Source organism: Podarcis bocagei (assembly GCF_964188305.1).
Source record: "Podarcis bocagei genome assembly, chromosome: 1".
In the NCBI taxonomy this organism is placed as follows: Eukaryota; Metazoa; Chordata; class Lepidosauria; order Squamata; family Lacertidae; genus Podarcis; species Podarcis bocagei.
The window spans coordinates 136483152-136505148 of record NC_138125.1 but is presented as its reverse complement, the minus strand read 5'-3'; the positions used below and the strand labels follow the sequence as shown (position 1 = coordinate 136505148).

Genomic DNA, 21997 nt, shown 5'->3' with positions numbered 1-21997 from the left:
TGTAAATGTTGTCAGGCTTGTATGTGCATTATCACATGGCCCTGTACAAAGGATGTGCCACCTCAATTGTGCATGATTACATTGGCCCAAAGCCTCCCTAATTTAGGTCTGCACAGGGCTGCCATACATCCAGAACTTCCTGGACATAGCCAGGATTTGGCAGTGTCCAGGCAGAAATAGCTGATATGTCTGGGAAGTGTAGATTTAGGTGAGTTTTCTTTAAAATAGCTCAAAAACGTCTTCTTCATTGAGATATTCCAAAAAAAGCTCAATGAGTTTGGTGTCCGGATTTTCACTTTTTGAAATATGGCAATCCTAGGTCTGCATCATCTCTAAATGGGATGGTTGAAAAAAGGCCAAGTTGGGAGATGAGATTTCCCAAGGAACAACCCTGCTGATGCTTGTACATGGCAATTAGTGGGCACAAACTACATGGACCTGCCCCCATTTCTGAGGTCAACCTCAGGGTTGGGACCAAGGGCAAAAAGAGAAACAGCATCTCAGCAGGCATGTCTGCGCTACATGATGAGTGCTAATTTGATATACAATTGCTGAACAACTAATGTATGCACAGAAAGCAATTAAAATTAGTGTAGGCAACACTGGATATTAGGACTTTTAATTGGTGTCCATTAAAAATGATGAAGGTGGAAAGCAAGAGAACCCCCAAATAGATTACGGTGGGTTTGCCAAAATATGCTATCTTCGTTTTTCTGCTGGTTTGCAGATTTAAAAAAATAATCTTATTTTTTAGATCTGATGCGTTCAACAGTGTATTGATGTGGCGTTTGCCTATGAAGTTTGCATGTATTCATTTGTAGTTTGCCAACAGTGATTCATGAGCACATTTCTTATTTGTACAACTGTTTTTATGTACTTTGCTTGACTAACGTTTCCTAAGCAGCTTTGCAATATTTCTACTTCGTAAGTCTGGATGAATATAAAAAGACTAGAGTGATCCGTCTTTAGAGCCATCTCAGTGAAACCCAGCTTTGAATGACAATGCTTCACACGGCATGCGCATTTCAGGATTGTGGCTGCTGCACATTCAAAAAAAGATGCCTTTGATGGTAATGAAGTCTGAAATGAATGCAATGAAACACTGATCCAGATCTTGAAGTCCAGCTTGTTACTGCAGTGTGCAGGGTCTCTGTAGGAGACGAATGGTCATGTATAACAATGGCTATATACATGTGAAACTCAGTGAAATCTGTACCTGATATTACAATGGCCGAGAAATTGTAAAGAGCAGGTTAATTGCTTCCAGCAAAGTCACTGCTTGCGTTTGTCATTCACTATTGCAAAAATGTTGTCTTTTCACTTTCATTTGTGAAAGTGCAACAGAAACAAAACATGCAATGTAAGTAAACTAGTAGAAGTATAAATAAATTAAGAAAGCCTTACAAGCTGATGATTTTTCAGAATTTATTTTGTATGCTACCCTGCTCAGCTCTCTGCAAGAATCTTCAGAGATCTCAATATGACGCTGCTGGGCCCTCTAGCAAGACGAAACTGCCTAGTACAGACTTCAGCATCATCCTGAACACTACCAAGGAAGCAGAGCATGAATGCTGCACCCACCTTGGCATGTTTAAGAAGGGGCGCTCTAGGAACTACGTCCGCCATCTTCTGGAGGGGATTCTATGATTCCAATTAAAGATGTGCAAATTCGAGGTGGGTTGTACCTTGCGATTTTTTATGTTGAATTAATATTGAATAGAGTCACTGTCAAATGACAGAATATATTGGAATCTGCTGGCAGGTTTGGAATTATGGCTCCTGGGGATTCATCTGGATCAGATTTCCATTCCCCAGAGTCTTTTTTCTGGCCAGATTTGATCTGGGCTTGTTGGCAATGCTAGACCTGGGCAGAGACTTTGGAACTGGATGCCCAGGTCAGCTCAACTCCTGCTCCAGGCGTCTTTGAAATGCAGCAATGTGTGCCTGGGAGGGGGGATAATGAGGGATATTTCAGATGTTCAAAACACTAATTTTAATTTAAGTTCAGATGCGAAGAAAAATTACTTCTGTTCATCTGAGCAATTTCTGAATTGGATGTTTGTGTGTTTGTAGGAGGCACTACCCTATCTAAAATATCTACTAATCACCCTTCTCGTTAGCATCTCACCATTTTCTCTTCCGAGTATCTACATTTTTGAAGATCTTTTAGCCCAACCCCACAAGCTGCTGATGAACAACATGAAAGATCTCATGAGAGAAAAGCTCCTGCTCTTAGATGAAGATGAAAGTCGCCTTTCGCAGAGTGATATAGAGAGTCTGGCTCAAGATCAGTGCTATGACTTCATTCAGAGGGGCAGAATGAGACTCGGAAACAATCAAACAGGGCAGGATTGACAAAGAAGCCATTTTGTGTTAATGTAGCCCCTCAAAAGGAAAAGTGCTCACAAAGATGCCAGACACACACTCCTCCATTTTAAAATTACACTTGAATCTTTCCTTGTCCTTCATGTGTTACAACCAGACACATATTGGCCAAAACTATCAATACGGGTCCATAGACTCTTGGAATCAGAGACGGAAATGCCTCATTAATCACTGCATGGAGATAGTAATGGCTTAGAGCAATATTTTAGCAATGGCAAAAACCATTTGTTTGGCAAAGGCTTTTCAGTTTAAGAAGAATAACATTCCTGCCTAGGCTAATGGATCTGGCAAAGCTGAAAATTTATAGAGTACATTTACTCAGAAGGAAGTCCTACAGAGTTTGATAGATTTATTAGATGTGTTTAAGATTAGATTCTTAGTTGTTTTACTCATATGTAGTCATGGGAAGTTGGAGAACCCTTGAGCTCCAACATGCCAATGCCTGAAAATAACAGGCTGACATTAAGTTTAACGGTTTGCTTGAAACACGATATATGTAACATGCATGGAGTGAGGATCTGCATGAACCATTTTGTAAACATACTAAACAGCCAGTCACTCTTCAAAAGTCAGTCCTGCAGGTTTCAAATGGGGCTTCGCTCACAGTAAGTATTGTTAGGATTCCAGCTTTTAGGGTGCAACTAGATGCGGTATCAAGAGGCCAGCGATCAGAGATTCCACTTGGTATTTCAAAGTGGAATAGCAGTTCTGGGGAGGCCCTGGATCCAAGTGGGGCTGCAACACAGGGCAATGGATGTGATTACGGAGTGAGTGCCAGGAACCACCAGCATGGTTTCTTTGCACTTAAGCCAGCCTCTTGGGTGAGAAAGGAAGTTTGAGGGATAGTGACCTGGCGAGAGCAGACTGAAGCAGCCGCCTCAGGTGGCCGAATCCCATGGTGCCCCACCAGCCCCTGCCACGGCCACCAGAGGATTGGTGGCAGCTAATGGCAAGATCTCATGGAACTGAGGCAGTGAAAATGGACACCTCTGGAGCATGGAAATCATTCATGGATACATCTGCTGGGTGCTTGGTGGATGGTAATGCATTTTTGAGCTCTCTTGTTGCAGGACTGAGCAGGGGTCCTGGGGGAGAGAGGGGAACCAATAACAGCACCATCTGCCTGGGTCAGAGGGAGTTCAGGGGACTGCTGTTATTAGGGTCTTCGGGACGGTGAGGTATAGAATGGGGGGTAGGCAATATTGCCATAGAAGAGTGGAGCCACTTGACACTTGCTGCCCCTGCTCAGCTCCCTGCCCCCAACAGAGACTGGAGTAGCCATGTTGGTCTGCTCTCCCATCGGGTGGTGCTGTTACTTAATGCCAGCTCAGTCTGCAATAGAACAGATCTGATCGTGGATGAAGTGGCTGATCTGCTGTGCATGACAGAGACCTAGCTGGGTGAGCTCAGGGTGGGTGGGTGACCTTACCCAGCTTTGCCCACCTGGATATTCAGTGCAGCACCAGTCAATTTTGGAGGAGCAAGGGGGGAGAATGGCAGTGATCCATAAAAACCCCACCATTGTCACCAGGAGACCAGTCCATCTGGGAGCTTGACATGAGGGTTTGTATTTGGATGTTGGGAAGCAGAGACAGAACAGGAATCTTGGTGTTCTGTCCACCCAGCTGGCTGAGCTGGCAGAGGCGGTCTTCAGTGCAGTGTTGGAGAACCCCAGCGCATTTGTTCTGAGGGACATCCATGCTGATGCCTCGTCTGGGCCAACTCAAGACTTCATGGCCACCAGGACAACCATGGAGTTGTCTCAATGCATCACACACCCAAAACATGCTGTGGGTCATACCCTAGATCTGTCTTTTTCCTACAGAGGGCATTGCACAGGATCCAGGGATCAGAGGGGTACCCCAAGGAGGAAGGGTGGGATATAAATTCAGTGAATACATAAATAAAATTAAACAAACCCTCTTCCTTCATTCTGTTCTAATCATGAAACTAGGGCCCTCCCTCAAAGCTGCTGCCTCTGCCCCACATGGTACCTGCCTGGCTTGCCCCAATGGGACATAAACTGGGGAAATTCAGTGGAGGGAATGATTAAATGCAAATACCCCAGGGCCATAGACCCCCATGACTGCTATCCAAACACTATGAGATATGTTCATAAATCTCCCAATGCCACATCTGGTGTGACCCTAAGTGTTATTTGTTAGTAGGACATAAGGGGTCGACGGTGACCCCTTGCTGGCAGAGGAGCTTAACCTCTTCTTTGCTCGCTTCGAGAAGGAGCCACCTGAGACGCCGGTATTACAGCCACCAGCCCATAGGGGCCCCTCTTTCACGGTAGAGGAACATGAGGTGAGACAGGTTTTGAGGATGGCGAATCCGAGGAAGGCGGCTGGACCTGATGGCATCACTGGAAAGGTGTTGAAGGGCTGTGCGGATCAGCTGGCGAGGGTCTTTACTAAGATCTTCAATAAGTCCTTACACCAGTCTATTGTCCCACCCTGCCTGAAGTCGTCAACTATTGTCCCTCTGCCTAAAAAATCCACAATCAGTAGTTTGAATGACTATAGACCAGTTGCACTGACTCCAATCATCATGAAGTGTTTTGAGAAACTGGTGCGCCGTCACATTATTTCCTGTCTTCCATCAACTTTTGACAACTACCAGTTTGCATACAGAGCAAATAGATCCACAGAAGACGCCATCAATACCACTCTCCATGCTGCTCTGTCCCATCTGGAGCAGCCGGGGAGTTATGTGAGGCTGCTGTTTGTGGATTTTAGCTCTGCTTTTAACACTATCCTCCCCCATAGACTGGTGTCCAAGCTAGAGGCGATTGGACTCTCCAACTCCACCTGTCTCTGGGTTTTGGATTTTTTGTCAGAACGTTCTCAGAGGGTTAGAGTAGGGTCACACATGTCCACAGCCCTTAGCCTTAACACCGGCTCACCACAGGGTTGTGTGTTGAGTCCCCTGCTCTACACTCTCTATACGTATGACTGTACAGCCATCTATTCCAGCAACAAAATCATCAAGTTTGCTGATGACACTACGGTGGTAGGGCTCATTTCAGGAGGGGATGAGTCCGCCTATCGGGACGAGGTGGAGCGGCTCTGTGTTTGGTGTGGAGAGAACAATCTGGCTCTTAATACGGCTAAGACCAAGGAATTGGTGGTGGATTACAGGAAAAAAAAGGCAGACATTCAGCCCTTGTATATCAACGGGGAACGGGTGGAGAGGGTGGCGGAATTCAGGTTTTTGGGAGTAGCTATCGATCAGGGCATGACTTGGAGCGCACATACCACTGCTCTGGTGAAGAAGGCCCAGCAGAGAATTTATTTCCTCAGACTTTTAAAGAAGAACAATCTGAGTGAGAGACTGCTGGTGTGCTTCTACCGAGGCTCCATAGAGAGCATTCTTACATACTGTATTTGTGCTTGGTTCTCCGGTTGTACAGCTAGGGAGAGGAAGGTGCTCCAGAGGGTCATAACCACAGCCCAAAGGATTATTGGTCATCCTCTCCCATCTTTGGAAGAACTGTACGGTTCCCGTTGTCTTAGGAAAGCAAATAACATCCTGCAGGATTCATCTCACCCGGGACACGGTCTGTTTGCACTACTGCCTTCTGGCAGGAGATATAGAAACATCAAGTCAAAGACAAATAGACTGAAAAACAGTTTCTATCCAAGAGCTGTGGCCTTTTTGAATGCTGTAACTCGATAGTGTGACCTGGGAGTTTGATGGGTGTGGTGTGGGTGTGGCTGGAATGTGGTTTGTTTGGTTGTTGTTGTTGTTTTGCTTTTGATGTTTTAAGGGATGGCATCCAATTTCGTTGCACTTTGTACAATGTTGCACTTGTGTAATGACAATAAAGAATCTATTCTATTCTATTCTATTCTATTCTATTTGCAAAACCTTATTGCCCACATGGTGATTATGAATATCATCCACCCCCCTTGCAGAATCATCGTCTCCATGCAATCATATGGACAATTTCAGTGGAGATTGCAATCATCACCTGCAACATGCACAATGAGGCGGTTCGAATCCACCCCAAGACTTGCATTATAGCAACTAGTTAGGTGAGTTAGGCTGATCATACCAGAAGGCAGGTTAGCTTAGATGCATGAAGACTACTTTCCATAAAATATAACAAGCAGAAGGAAAAGAAAGCCAAATGCAAGGAAGACCATACCTTCTTGGCATCAGTAGGCGGGTCATCGCTAGACGAGCTTATTTCTGGTATGGACCCTTCCTGCTTCATTCTGCCCTCCTTCTCCTCCTCTTCTTCGTCAGAAGAAACAGCTTTGTCACTGATGTTTCTTGCCAGCTCTTCTAGTTTCTTCCTCAGTTCCTTCTCTTCTATGCTAGGATCAGTAGGGGACTCAGGAGTTGGAGGCTAACAACAAACAGACAGACAGACAGACCAGCAATACTCAGTTTACTTCAGCCATCCAGTTCATGCTTTAATGTGCCTCAGGACCAACCCAAGACATTTTCCCACTTGAGCAGAACAAGAACACGGTGCCCTGCCTAGTGTTCAGAGGTAGACTATCCCTGAACCTGGGGGTTCTATTGCTTTCCCTGCTGAGGCTATCTAGGCAGGCAAGTGAGCAGCTTGGCTGCCCAGCTGAGGGGGCCCCTAGGTGTCAGGCTGGCGCTTGCTCGCTTGTCCACCTGTCCACCTCCATGCATCCCTCCCCCGGCAAGTCTGCCTTGGAGAGCTTTCATCCCTGTTCAAGCCCCATGCCTTGCCTGCCAACCCACCTGATTTCCCATGGCAAGTTCTGAACTTACATTTATTTGTTCTTGCCCACCCTGCCACGGGGTCAGTGGCAGCCTCTTTAGTAAGCATCGCAAGGTGAAAATGATGAGCTCTAAAGCCTGGAAACAAGGACTAAGCCACACTCATCATTTCAAACAGCATTCTCTCCCCCCCCCCCCAATATTTACAAGCTCCTATCTATGGAAAGTTTTGCAACCTGAGCCACATTGGGAGAAAGTTTTCCTTTGTTGATAAATGATAATCTGCAGAGACCAAGGACTTTTTCTGGCCTTCATAAATACATGACTATGTGGCATAGCCACCACAGAGTGAGCTCTCTTGTTACGTGAATGCAATGACAGCCAGTCCGAGCGTGCTCATTGGGCTCACGTGTTTCCCTTTTGCAGGAAGGAAGGAAGGAAGGAAGGAAGGAAGGAAGGAAGGAAGGAAAGAAAGACCAGTTTTTTGCCTTCACTGAACATTTAACTCGGTGGTGTGGAAATGAAGAACCACCACACCATGCCACCTCCCCATTAAGTAGTTTCAATGTGGAGAAATAAAATAGGGGTTGTCTTCCACTTATACATTAAATGGGCAGCATAGCTGCTGTTGAAAAAAATCACTAACAAAAACCAGTGTCAAACACCTATTAAAAGTCACACTTGCAGCAGCTGCAGCCTTCTTGGGTGCTGGCTCTGTCACGCACAATGTCTTCAAGGCAGTTCTCACTCCACATGACATGGCCAATGCATGCCTTTAATTGCTCACCTGTTCTAAAGGTTTGGAGCACCCAGTGCATGCAATTAGTGTTTGGCAACAACCAACCTGTCTGTGCACCATACGCAGCAGGCCTAAGTGGGTGAGGAAACCTGTTGCACCCAGGGCTTTTTCCCCAGCCACAACTCACTGGAACTGAGTTCCAGGCCCTTTGCCATTCTAAAAGAATAAGGGAGGCGTTCATGGGGAGTTCCAGCACCTCTTTTTCTAGAAAAATAGCACTGTTTGCAACAATATTCACATAGTTAGTGTTTTCAGCGGAATGCATTGTTAGGTCAGTGCTGGTATTTGTTGTGTCAAGGCAAGTTCTTGGAAAGGAGAGTGCTCCATGATGAATTCTGAACGAGGTGATCAGCTTCCAACATGGGGCTTTCTCAGGATGGGAAACTAATGTTTTCTGGGTTTTCTGATCTTCTTATTTTTCCATTTTGCCAATGGGTGATTGACATGGACCACACTGAGGTGTGTGAGGACCAGACAAGTGGAGGAAGAAGGAGATGAACTATTCACCCATTCTTCCCCAAAAGGAAGTGAATGCTAGTCTTCTCTGACGGCCACAATATCCAAAACACTCCCTTTATGATATAATAGGATGGACAAGCTCGGGGGGGGGGGTCCTCTTTCCTGAGTTTACCTCATCTGGGTGAACTAGGATCTTCTCCTCAAGACGGTTCAGCATGCGCTCGACAGCTGACATGCGTTTGTTCAGGTCAAGAATCTAAGGGAAAGGAAAGACGACAGCATAGGATAGAGCCCACCACCACAGTTTTCTTAGCAGCTAAAGAGAAAGTGCAGAATAGCTTCCGCCACCTTTGCCCCTAGATGGAGAAATCAGGAGATCTGCAGTCCCAGCCACTGCAATAAAACAAAAGCAAAAACAGCAGCACAGCTAATTTTAATCTGTTAAAAAACAGCAAGACAAGCCTTGTAATATCACCAGAAAAAACCCGAATGAGTTTGTTTTTTAAGATGATAAATGTGAGTTGTTTTTTCCTGTTTTTTTGCACTTGCAGACTGTCCGTGTGAACTGATACACCATGTACTGAGACTGGGAGGCCGTGATTTAAGTTCCAGATCAGTTATAAACTTGTATACTTTAACTTGCTACCCTTTTGTGAGCTAAATGGGAAAAAGGTTTTTGCGAAGATAAATGAAGTGAGTAATATAAATTTCTTCACACCGTAAATGTGCAGTGGAAATTACTGGACTCAACAACGCCAGATTATTTATAGGTAATCTTTTTCAGGCTTTTCACACAAGGGTTCGACATTCAAGTTCCCAAAAACTACAAATCTGTTACCCCAATCAAGGCACATGTGGTAAAGGAGAAAGCTGCTCCATGGTTTGTGGCTTCCATATGTTTTATTTCATTTCTCAAAGTCCTCCCCACCCCCCTTTCCTTTCCCTAACACCCCTGCTACAGAGGAGCAATGTGGTGGATCAGGACATTAGTATTTTATTTAACAACAAAATTCTGGGACGGTGGCTTTAAGAGCAGGAGAGTAGTAGCAATTTTGGTGAAAATATACATTGCAGTTTGCTATATCAGATTACGACCATTTTGTGCTAACATATTCTTCCCAGGATCACCATGAAAACAATGCTTACGTAGCGCAAGTCCAGCTGTGGAAGAACTGCATCTTTCATTACTACAGACTTTCATGCATAATGCCTAAAAGGGGGGCTTAAGGGGAGAATGAAGGAATAACAAGGACTTGGACTTGTTCCATTGGAAGGTGAACAATAAAGTTTTTTATTTGTTAAGTAGGAAGGGAGGAATGTCCAGATTGTGCAAGTTTAACTGCCTTTCCCAATAACTTCCAAAGTTTGAGTTTTATATGAAGTTTGAATGCAGGTCTCTCCTTCTCAAGATGGGGGGACAGGAGACAAAAGAGGGAACTGCCCCCTGTGAGGGCAACGTCCTCTGTTGGCCTGGGGCCCAAGCATACGGCAAATAACACCATGTTATTTCTTTCTGTGTTTTTATATTGTAAGCCGCTCTGGGATACTTGTATGAAGGGTGCTTATTATTATTATTATTGGTGTCATCAATGTAATTGATAATTCATACTTATGTGCCAATGCCTTGTCTAACTTGTGAGGAAACATAATTCTCCTTCTCTTTCATTCTGTTTCTGTTGCTTTGCTTTTTTAAAATGAAATGAGGAAGGGGTGGTTTATTGTGGTTGCAGGCCAACTGTGAGCCTTCCTCCACCAAATCTGTTTGCCCAGATGCCTCACTGCTCTCTTCGGCATCCGGCTAAGTAGTAGTAGTAGTAGTAGTAGTAGTAGTAGTAGTAGTAATAATAATAATAATAATAATAATAATAATAATAATAATTTATTTATTTATACCCCGCCCATCTGGCTGGGTTTCCCCAGCCACTCTGGGCGGCTTTCAACAGAATATTAAAATACAATAGTCTATTAAACATTAAAAGCTTCCCTAAACAGGGCTGCCTTCAGATGCCTTCTAAAAGTCTGCTAGTTGTTTTTCTCTTTGACATCTGGTGGGAGGGAGTTCCACAGGGCGGGTGCCACTACTGAGAAGGCCCTCTGCCTGGTTCCCTGTAACCTCACTTCTTGCCATGAGGGAACTGCCAGAAGGCCCTCGGCGCTGGACCTCAGTGTCCGGGCAGAATGATGGAGGTGGAGATGCTCCTTCAGGTCTACTGGGCAGAGGCCGTTTCCCCTCTTTGCCCACACTTTGTGAAGTGATTCATTTGCATTGGTTAAAAATGCTTGAAGGGCACATTTACTGCTGCCTATGTATTTCTTGATTCTTTTTATTTATAACTAAAATAATGTTGTGAGTTGTAGGGCGGTATATAAATTTTAACAACAACAATAGGACAATAGACCCCCTGAGTGCTTTTACAGTAGGGCCTCTTATGCTTCTTATGCTTTTGTGATTAATTGCCTCATTTTTTATTAATTCCCTCATGGATAATTTTTACCATATGGATCTGCATAGCAGATTAAAGCACACTGGGAAAGATGATTGTAAAATTGGCTAGGGTCAAAGTAATGCTGTAATCCATATCCTTAATTGAAAATATTTTCTAATGGATCTTAATATGCAGCCTGGCAATGTTTCATGAAATTCTGAAGTGAGTTTTCAGCAACTGAGTCCAGCTAGAAGCAAGCACAACATTGATCAAATCTTTTGACAAATTAACCAGATGAAGCTGGCAATCTCTCAGATGGAAAACCAGAGAAACAAATACTTTGCAAAGTCTAGCACAAGTGACTTTGCGGCAGATTAAAGGGCATCAGAAATACGAGTTCTCTCTGCCATGGTTCCAGTTTAGGATTTGCTGGCTCTAATTTTTCTAAGCCCTTTCCAGGGCTGAATGAAGACCAGAGACATCTCCCCTTGTGGGTTGGGAGAGGAGATGAGGGGAGGGGTGGCAGAGGGAATGGGTGGTCCATGCTGGTGGGGATCTTTTGGGGTGGGCCGGTTCCTCCTCCATCTGCTGTGGGGAAATGACAGTCATGGGGCTGAAACTCCTCTGTAGTTCAGCTTGTGTCAGAATATTCTATTCACCTAAGTTTAGCCACTAATTTTTAAAAGCTCTTTTTCAGTTTTCAATTAAAGCAAATGAGCTTATGAGAAGTGCTTCCCTTCCTTCATTCCTATCCCGGCTTTCCTCCAAATACACGGTCCTTTTTCCTGTTCATATAAGGGTCATTCACACAGCCCTCCTCATGCGCACCGAGGCCGCATCCCCTGAGGTTCACGTGGTGCAAGAGGGAGCGTTGCGGGTTTGTGAGGGGTGTTGGCACACCCAGCTCCATCTCCCTGAATGCTGAATTGCTGAGAGGAAGGAAAATGGGAAACCAGTTGGGAGAGGAAAAGGAATGGCGTATCCTGGGAAAGGACAGAGGAAGAGACGCACAGGGATGCGAAGGAGAGATGAGACAAATGATGTGTTGTCTGGATAGGTCATTTCCTGACACATAACGCTAGTGGACTCCTGCTCCAAGAGCCCATTCTTAGGTAGCCGAAAGGGCCACACCCACAAACAAGTGGCAGGTATAGGTAGTTTGGGGAAAACCCAAGGTTTGCGTAAGTTTAAATTTTTTTAGAAAGAAAGCTTGGGGGGCATCAAATAAGATGACTGAGGACAGAATGCTGTTTGACTGCTGTGGGGTGGGGGGGGGGTAAGGAACCAAGGAGAGCAGAAATCATAAAATCATAGAATCATAGAATCATAGAGTTGGAAGAGACCACAAGGGCCATTGAGTCCAACCCCCTGCCACTGAGTATATCTGAAAAACAAATGACTGGTCAGCTGGACCGAAGCACCTGAGAACTCCATGCGGCAGCATTTTGTCGGAAGCTCCTCATGCAATTCTGAAGTGCAGAAGCCAACTCCTAGGGGCCGAGGTCCCTTTGCCCCCCAGTAAAATAGTTGAGAGGGACACACCCCAAGTTGATGGGCACTGCCATTCAAATGGTGCGCATGCACCATGTCTTGTGATGAATTATGTGGAGCGGGGCTTACCTGCCCCCCCCCCATTTTAATCAAGTTGGCACCCCTGTAAGCATCTCCTAGCATCTTAATGACTAACAGATACCTAAACCTGCTTCCCTGTGCATTGAGATCCAGAGGAGAGCTGCCTCTTGTGGTTTGCTGTGATTACACAAGAGATAGCTGGCATCATCATTGTTTAGTTTTCATTACCAGCTACTCCTTCAAAGGGTGGATGTGGCTGCTAAATGTTTTTTGCACGAATGTGTTGTGGTTCAGGTAATGGCTGTTTGCATTATTAGACTGCATTGCAGTTTATGGTTTGCAAGTTGTTGCAAACCACTTCAAGGGCTATGCCAGGGAGCTGCGTAATAAGCGGGATAAACCTGTCAAATTCCAGAGTCTGCCATGTGAGTCTGTCGCAGCAAATATAGCAAAAGGTCTTCTGTTGCAAAGGCTAAGGTTGGTATCTGGTGGGTGTCCCTTCACAGAATCCTAGAATCTTTGAGTTGGAAGGGACCCCGAGGGTCCTATAGTCCAACCCCTGCCAATGCAAGAATCTCAGCTAAAGCATCCAGGACAGGTGGCCAGCCAAGCTCTGCTTAAAAGCCTCCAGGGACGGAGAGCCCAGGTGCACCCATCAGTGGAAGGGGGGAGGCCATTTTGGGGGACTGTCCCTCCACCTGCACCCCAGTTTCCCATGAAATCTGCTGGGTTGGAGGCCTCCCCCCCCCCCAGAGTAGACTGGGAGGAAGAGGCTGCAGGGGATTCAGTGTCATGTGGAGGTGGCTGTAACCACCCTAACAAATTTATTTTTAAGGGCCTACCTGAGGGTTGTTTAAGCATTACCCGAGAAGGTGGGTTAGTTAAAATGTAAGTTTGGCAAATATTTGTTGGGGCAATCTAAAGTAAGGCTGTTTCTCCTATTGTTGTTTAAATTTTAAAGTATATCAAAATTTTGCCAGGCAACAATACAAAATGTACATCCCCTGTGAGCAATGACAGAAAATCAGATGAATTGTTGTTGTCTACACTGAAACACTTCAGAACTTTGAGACTGATATTCTATTTTTCCCTTGGAGCAGAAACAAAATTTCAAACACGGTGGAATTTCCTGTAGGAATGAAATTCTATTCTGGAGTTGGCTCTAATTGAAACCATGCTTAGCCCAGCTCTTGTGCTCTGCTTCCACTTAAATCCTCCCATAGGTCAAAGGGACTGCACAACTCTCCAGAGTGCAGAATTTGCCCCCGACTGTGAACATGGCAGGAATAATAGGGTTACACTCACCTTATCTCTTATATCATGGCCAATTCTAAGCCATTTAGGTAGCTAGGATAATTGGATTACCCCCTTAGCTCAGCACAATTCATTAGACCTCAGTATTTGAATCTCTGTAGCTAAAGAAAGCTTGGCTCTTTCCTAATAAATCCCAATTGTGAGGCTTAACGAGTTCATGACGAAAGCAGACTACAAACATTTGGAACTAAAGCACGGCATTTCTGACACATGTGCTATATCTGTATAAACGATGCCATATCCTCTCTGCTAAAACAATCTCAATGCTAAGAATCTTAATATCTCAGGGCAATGCTAATGCCAAAAACATTCCTCTTAAGATGTGTCCTGTCTAAAGGCTAACAATATATATGACAAAAATAACACCAAGTTAAGTTCAGCCTGGATAACTCAGTTGGTTAGAGGGTGGTGCTGATAACACCAAGGTTGCAGGTTCGATCCCTGCATGGGACCGCTGCCTATTCCTGCATTCCAATTCTATGATTCTGTGAAAATGAAATTTGTTTATGTGCCTTGCATTTGCACATTGTGAATTCTTGCTGTAGTTTCTTGAAGAATTGTGTGTGTTTCTGTTGTGAAACCCAAACTAATAACAGCTTTGGTTATAATGTCAGTAATTCAGACCCAAATACCTCTTTTTAGGCACATCCAAGCACTGGGACAAGCCGGGCTCAGGGCACAAGTCCCTTTCAAATGTCTCATCCTTTCCAAAAGGAGTTTTCCACATGGCATGGTGTGTGTGGCTTGAACAGGAAGAAATAACTGCCCGCTTTTCTGGGTCATGGCCAGAATTTGTATTTGAGGTGGTGCTGGTGGTGAGTATTCAAGAGAATACAAGAACCCTTTCCATAATTCAAATCCAGGTCAACTGTGGCAGTCTAATCTAAAGCAGACAAGAAGCTGGCTAGCGTCTGCTCTGGATTGAAAAATGTTTCGAGTTGTCATTGCTGGAAAGTGAAGTTGCGAGAAGGTACAGACATGAATCCTGGTATATGGGGAATGTCCGTTGTGAAAGACTATTTGCTCTTTTCATAGCGAAACACTCTAATTGAGATATACAAAAGTACAAAATGAGCTTTTCAGTAACTGAGATGACTGATTATAAAGGACCACCATATAGTAGCTACTTTGATAAAACAAATTCAGACAAGAGAAGATCTAAGTGTTATGGAATAGAAGTAGCTCTAATCTGCTCATTTTGTTTTGTTTTGTTACAAACACTAAATGCTTACTGTATCTGAGTATAATTAACTTTTTGCAGAATCAACATGTGTTTTCCCAAGTAGCTCAAGGGTCTTGGGTAAAGAGATAATAAATCTCATTTTACAGAGAAAAATAACAACTCAGTTGCATCAGTCAGACTAGCAAGTGACAAGTCACTGTGACCGAGCTCTGCTGGGATTTGGACACTTGGAGGAAGCACTGAAGATAGTTCTTGATCCTTAGATGCCCCACTCCAAGATTTGTCCCTGAGCCAAGAGCCCTGTTGAGATCAGTTTCAAGATGCCTAGTGTGGGGGAAGCCATTGGCAGCCAACAGAAAACCATAAAAGGCTGTGAAATTGATGGCTTTCAAAAGGTGGGAATGTCTGTAAAAATCAATGACGCTAAAAGAAAAGAAGAGCTGAATTGTTAGAGGAAAGATAAAATGCAGTGTGTTTCTCAGTAAGAAATGTAACAAAGATGGAAGGGCCTGTTCCTCAGTATTAGTTACTTAGCATTCACAGTGGTAGACTATGAGAACTAGTTCTGGTACAACATGTTGCTGCTTCAATTCGAGGAAAGTCGAAGCAAAAGTGGGCCATAACATCTCTGCTTCACAGATGGAAATATAGCTGAACAGGGCAAAACACAGCCCCAACTTCTGTGAATCTCCCCATCCCAATACACTCTAAATCTGAGGTGGCTAAACCTGAGCCAAGGGTCTGGCCCAGCCAAGGACCTCACTGATTTTGCTGGTGGTGGCAAAAATGAAAAAATAAAGTAGATGTGTCAGTATGGCGGGCAGAGAAAGCCCAGAGGCCAGATGGGGAACATCTCCCTCATCAGTTGAGTAGGGAGAGGGGATTGCTGCCAGAGCAGCTGAAGGTGGAGGGCTGGGGGGGGGGGGAGAGAGAGAGTTGTGAGTAGGTGTAAGTATAATGATTTAATTGACTCTGAAGGAGCGTCTCCACCCCCATCGTTCTGCCCGGACACTGAGGTCCAGCGCCGAGGGCCTTTTGGCGGTTCCCTCATTGCGAGAAGCGAAGCTACAGGGAACCAGGCAGAGAGCCTTTTCGGTGGTGGCGCCCGCCCTGTGGAATGCCCTCCCATCGGATGTCAAGGTGATGGACAACTACCTGACATTCAGAAGACATCTTAAGGCGGCCCTATTCAGGGAAGCTTTTAATGTATGATATTTTAGTGTTTTTTGGTTTCTGTGGTAGCCGCCCAGAGTGGCTGGGGAAACCCAGCCAGATGGGCGGGGTACAAATAATAAATTATTATTATTATTATTAAATTGAGAATGTCTGAATATATCTTGCTAACACTGGCTGCATCTCTGAGCTCTAACTAGCTGATAATGAACTGAGGGTTTAACTTTGATGAAGGCATTCAATTGCAAATTCGCCATCTTGGAAGAGTTTTTCTTTGTTTCCAAGCTCCATGGGAGAAGGAAGTGTAACGGGAGCTCAGGCTAATGGAACCTATGTGTGTGAGAGAGAGCTATGTTTGTCAGCTCTGGTTATAAGTTATTTTATTTCTAAGAAGATGAACCTATGCCTTGGACGGGCATATGTCTTATGGTATTATGTAGATGTATCTTCCATGTTTTTTGTACCTGTTAAGAAGTTCTGGTTAGTAAAGCTTTGAACAATATTTGTGGGTCTGGACAATGTTTTGTTCCAAAAGGAGTCAGGTTTTTATGCATCCAGTTGCTTCAAGCTGTGCAATATTAATATCTGCAATAAGGTGACCACACCAAATGTCGCCCCTGAGCCATCAGAGGGCTGTCCAATGATGAATGTGGCACTCAGGCCAAAAAAGGTAACCCACCAGCTCTAAATAGCAAAGGGGATCAGGATTGGGACCATGGCATATTGGCAGTAGATTAATCCCACCATAGTCAAGAAAACTCCCACTGGTATAATGTTAACTGTTGGAGATGTGAGGTACTTTCCCTGGTCCTTGGCCCCACTAGGCCTTGGTTCACACTAGGCTTAAAGTCCCAGGTGTCTTCATGGCTTTTCTGAACTCCAGATTCCAGTTCAGAACTTGGAAGCAATTGTGGATAAGCATTAAGATGTACACATTTGATATTCAATCAAACAAATGAATAAGACGCTATGCTGGAACTGGTCTCAGGTTTCACAGTGTGAAACAGAACTGAGTCTTAAGTAAAACTTTCATTGAGATTTGAATGTCTGAATGAACTGAATTGCTTGGTTGTAAACTTGAAAAACCAGTAGTGATGTATGGAAGTGAGAGCTGGACAATAAAGAAGGCTGATCGCTGAAGAATTGATGCTTTTGAATTATGGTGCTGGAGGAGACTCTTGAGAGTCCCATGGACTGCAAGAAGATCAAACCTCTCCATTCTGAAGGAAATCAGCCCTGAGTGCTCACTGGAAGGACAGATCCTGAAGCTGAGGCTCCAATACTTTGGCCACCTCATGAGAAGAGAAGACTCCCTGGAAAAGACCCTGATGTTGGGAAAGATTGAGGGCAGAAGGAGAAGGGGACGGCAGAGGACGAGATGGTTGGACAGTGTTCTCAAAGCTACTAATATGAGTTTAACCAAACTGTGGGAGGCAGGGGAAGACAGAAGTGCCTGGCGTGCTCTGGTCCATGGGGTCACGAAGAGTCGGACACGACTAAACGACTAAACAACAACAACAAAACTGGAAAAATAATTAACAATTCACGGCCTCCAAAAACTTCAACTATAAACAGTTGGATTCAAGGGGAAATGTTCTTGGAGGAGAGAATCTGGCTTCTCATGTTACTTGCAGAGAAATAATTAAAGGACCTGGGTAGGCACTTTCAACGCTCTCAGTTGCAGGAGTGTAAATGAACTGGGGTTCTGCAGTTCACCCCATCCATCCAATGGGCCAGATCCTTACCATGAACTGCTTCGTGGGCCAAATTTGATAAATGGGAAGGGCCACTCACCTGTCAAAATCCCTGTTACTCAAAACTTAAAGGGGAACAGGGAGGAGGCTTGTATTTTTTTTATTTTTTTTTACAAAAGACCAATGAATCTACTGGTCTGGAAAACCAGTGAAAGTAATTTCTTTTTAATCTTACCAAGCTATTTTCGGATAGATGGGGTAAAAACCTATTTCGCCCAAATTGTATAGCCATAGTTTTGGTTGTTGTTGTTTTTTAATCAATGTATTTTTCTTAAACTATTTCTCCTTCCATTTGTTCTGGAATGAGATAGAAAAGCTTTAAAAAGCCAATAAAAATAAGGAGAAAGAGAACTATACAATGGGGTGGAAGAACTGGGAAGCTTCAGATCAGTAGTTGCCCCGCTATGGTCTACAGGAAGAAAAAAAGTCCATAAGATTCTTGGTCTTGTTGCAGAAACTTAGAACAATTCTAGAAAGAGATCAGTTAGATCATAAATGCTTTCTCTAAATTGTACTTCTCATCTCCAGTTTGGGTGACAATCAGAACCAAGGTGGGTAACCTCCTGCCGTTTCATTAAAAGTGGTATTACATTTCTGCTTGCAACTTTTCAGAGATGGATAAAGCAGCATTGATCCTGCAGGTAAGATTTCAAGCAGTTTACAACTCATCAACAGAGGTTGTTCTGTTTTGTGCTCCAAAAGAAATCCGTTGAATCCTCTGTATTTAAAACACATGCCTTGGAACCGATATCCAACCAATTAATGAACATAAAATGCAACAAGATTAACTGTGGGTGAATGGGATAGCTCTACAGCCTATAACTTCATGTCCATTTATGAATGTTTGAACACGGATAAGACGCTCTGTGAAAACCTTTTTAGACTCATCAAAGAGGAAGGGAAGTAAGTTTCCTTGTTTTGCAGCATGCTTTCTCTGAAACCTTGAACAGGAAAAATATAAAAACATGTTCGTTGGGCAGGCATTTGACTCTTGCAATCTTGTGTTCTCCCTGTGTCAGTCAACCTGAGTCTCTAGTTTGCTCCTGGACACAGATTCTTACTCTGAGCCAAGAGTCACCCCTAAACCCCAGCTCTTGCCTTACTTCATAGAATCATATAATCATAGAGTTGGAAGAGACCACAAGGGCCATCGAGTCCAACCCCCTGCCAAGCAGGAAACACCATCAGAGCACTCCTGACATATGGTTGTCAAGCCTCTGCTTAAAGACCTCCAAAGAAGGAGACTCCACCACACTCCTTGGCAGCAAATTCCACTTGGCAGCAGTAATTCCAAGGTATTACTTCAGTGGCAGACGCTTCGAAGGAAGGTGTCCAATTCTTTATTTACCTGATTTCCAGATGGATTTATATTCTCCTGGGATGAGGCTCGGCTCCTGCGTTTTGTGTGGTGGGGCTGATAGACAAGAGTCTTCTGCGCTCCCTCCATGTCTTCCTCAGAAGTGTCCAGATCAGCTGAGTACTGGGATGGATGCTGCTCATCCCAGGGACGGCCTTTGGGAACAGAACAAGGCTGGGATTCAGAGCAATAGACTCAAAACTCAAATCTTGTGTTTCAGGGCAATCTGAGCGAGATTACTAATTTCTGAAACTTTCTGGAAGAAGTTTCAATTTATTCACTTTGGCCTCAGATATGTTTACAAAAACAGGGGAAATAATAATAATAATAATAATAATAATAATAATAATAATAATAATAATAATAATTTCTTTATACCCCGCCCATCTGGCTGGGTTTTCCCAGCCTCTCTGGGCAGCTCCCAACAGAATTAAAAGCACAATAAAACATCAAACATTAAAAACTTCCCTAAACAAATCAAAAGCTGGAAGCAAATTAATTGCAAGGAATAGAATATTTCTATTGCCAGGTGCTTGTTGCTTGCCAGTTTTCAACCCAGAAAAATCAAAATATGTGAAAAGTGTGGCCATTATTTCAGGGGCAAACTAGATGAAAGAGATATGTGATCAGATTATCTATTTCTTTAAAAGTTTGCAAGAGTGAGGGGAGGCTTAAAAACCCTGTCCCTGTGCTTTCCCACTTTCTTTGGCAATTTGACCTATTAAGAGAAAGTTACATGTACTCCAAAGTTTTCTCTCGTGGAGCAAAAAGCCACTTTGGGGATTGGGAGAGAGGGTAATGTTTATCGGGGAAACAGTGCTTACATAAACCCCGCTATGCTGCGAAGCACGCAGTCCACCCACTGGGCAATAACTCCTCTCCATTTATTGCTCCCCAACGCCCCATGCTAAGAGGCAGGAGACCAGGCTCACAGAAATTCCCGCTGCCCTCAGTGGCCTATGCAAAACTCTCCAAACACATCACACTCTAGGGGACCCTTCTCAAGTTTGCTTAGATCCTCTGCGACTACAAGGGGAAGGCTCTTGTCACCAGTTCTGGAGTTTTGTCCCCGTATTTTCCACAGTAGCTCGGCCCTGGTTTGTTGCCGGCCTTTGAACTCTGAGCAGCATTACCTAACCAACAAATGAGGAACACACTGAGCAGCATTTGAGAGGCTGCAGGTGTCTAATCTCTGCTCCATGCACTTTTCCGTTTTGTTACCTTGTTAAGAGAAACCACATTAGGGATAATTTAGTTTCCAATAATCACATTTCCCAGATATTTATAGTAACTGTAAAGCACTGAACCCTGTGGCACAACAAAACCTTCTGAGAGTAACTGGACTGGGATCCATTTCCATAGACAATTTTACAATAAGTTCACTTAAAATGCAAACCTCTGATGGGCAATGTGAGCCTAGGAAGAAGAGCTATCTGCGTCCTGCTGCATGGCATCTGCACCTTGCCAAAAGGCGTAAATCAACGTGCCATCCCCAAGTGCCAAGAAAGAAGGTCTTCCATCTGCCAGAACTGTAGGCTGTTGGCGATGGCTTGGGCTTATGCTTTTGGAGTGTCTGTGTGATGAATTCATTCCAATTGCCCTTCTATGCACTCCAGATCAAGAGCTTATTGTGTGGGCCAACTTGTCTTGTCTGTACCATTTATGACTGGAAGACTGAATTGCATGCACTGCCACATGAGGGAGGGGGTGTACAGTTTATAGACCTGCAACAATTGCTGGTGTGGCAGCCTCAAAGTTCTAGCCACCCTTGAACCATGAGGGAGAGGGAAAGGGGGGTTTCAGGAGGGGCGGGGAGGACTTGGGGTCTCTTCCAACTGGGCTTGCGGTCAGGCTTGGAGCTGGTTTGCTAGCATTTCAGCCGGGGGGGGGGGGAGTTCCAGAGAGTGGGAAAGGGAAATGCAGGAATTGGAGTTCTTTCACCTCACAGCTACCATCCCCACAATCCTAACCCCCCTCTAGGATACAGTCATACCTCTTGCTACGTTTGCTTCAGGTTAAATTTTTTCAGGTTGCGTCCTGCGGTGACCCGGAAGTAATGGAACACGTTACTTCTGGGTTTCACCGCTCACACATGCGCAGATGCTCAAAATGACATCACGCGCATGTGCAGAAGCGGCGAATCGCGGCCCGTGCTGCTGCGGGTTGCGTTCTGCTCAGGTTGCGAATGGGCCTCCGGAACGGATCCCGTTCACAACCAGAGGTACCACTGTACTTAGTGTATAAACTATCAGGGGCTTACCAATTCCCCTACAATTTATACTCCAAGTATCACTCCATCTGTCATTGCTTCCTCTCCCCTCTGCAAAACAAAATACTATTCAACATTACATACATGCCAGGAAACTCGAAGAAGGAGAAGGAGAAGGAGAGTTTGGATTTGATATCCTGCTTTATCACTACCCAAAGGAGTCTCAAAGCGGCTAACATTCTCCTTTCCCTTCCTCCCCCACAAGAAACACTCTGTGAGGTGAGTGGGGCTGAGAGACTTCAGAGAAGTGTGACTGGCCCAAGGTCACCCAGCAGCTGCAGGTGGAGGAGTGGGGAATCGAACCCGGTTCACCAGATTATGAGTCCACCGCTCTTAACCACTACACCACAGTGGCTCATAGATCCTTCTTAGGATAGACTTGGTGGTTTGCTTCTTCTTCTTCTTCTTACATTATTTTAAATTTATTATTAACATTTTAATTTAGGGAGAAGTGCTCCCCCAAGTGTTTGGGTACCACACCCTTATTTTTGGGAGGTCCCATTTCACTTGCAGACTGACAGACCCTTAACCAGCCACTTTTGCTATTAGGAGGAATGATGTGAATTAAACAGCTCCTGTGCATAGGAAACATGATGCACTCT

The 21997-nt window shown here is 44.5% G+C and overlaps 1 protein-coding gene across 3 annotated transcripts in view; it reads right to left on the bottom strand.

Annotated features, from left to right (window-relative positions):
• The window catches only part of MLPH (melanophilin), a 77513-nt gene that overhangs the window by 21522 nt on the left and 33994 nt on the right, over positions 1–21997 (bottom strand). For all 3 annotated transcript variants that reach the window (XM_081168960.1, XM_081168958.1, XM_081168959.1), the window contains exons 9-11: positions 19118–19281; positions 8520–8603; positions 6539–6742 (exon numbers count right to left, since the gene is read on the bottom strand). In XM_081168960.1, the coding sequence (XP_081025086.1) occupies positions 6539–6742; positions 8520–8603; positions 19118–19281 (452 nt within the window). The remainder of the gene's footprint in view (positions 1–6538; positions 6743–8519; positions 8604–19117; positions 19282–21997) is intronic.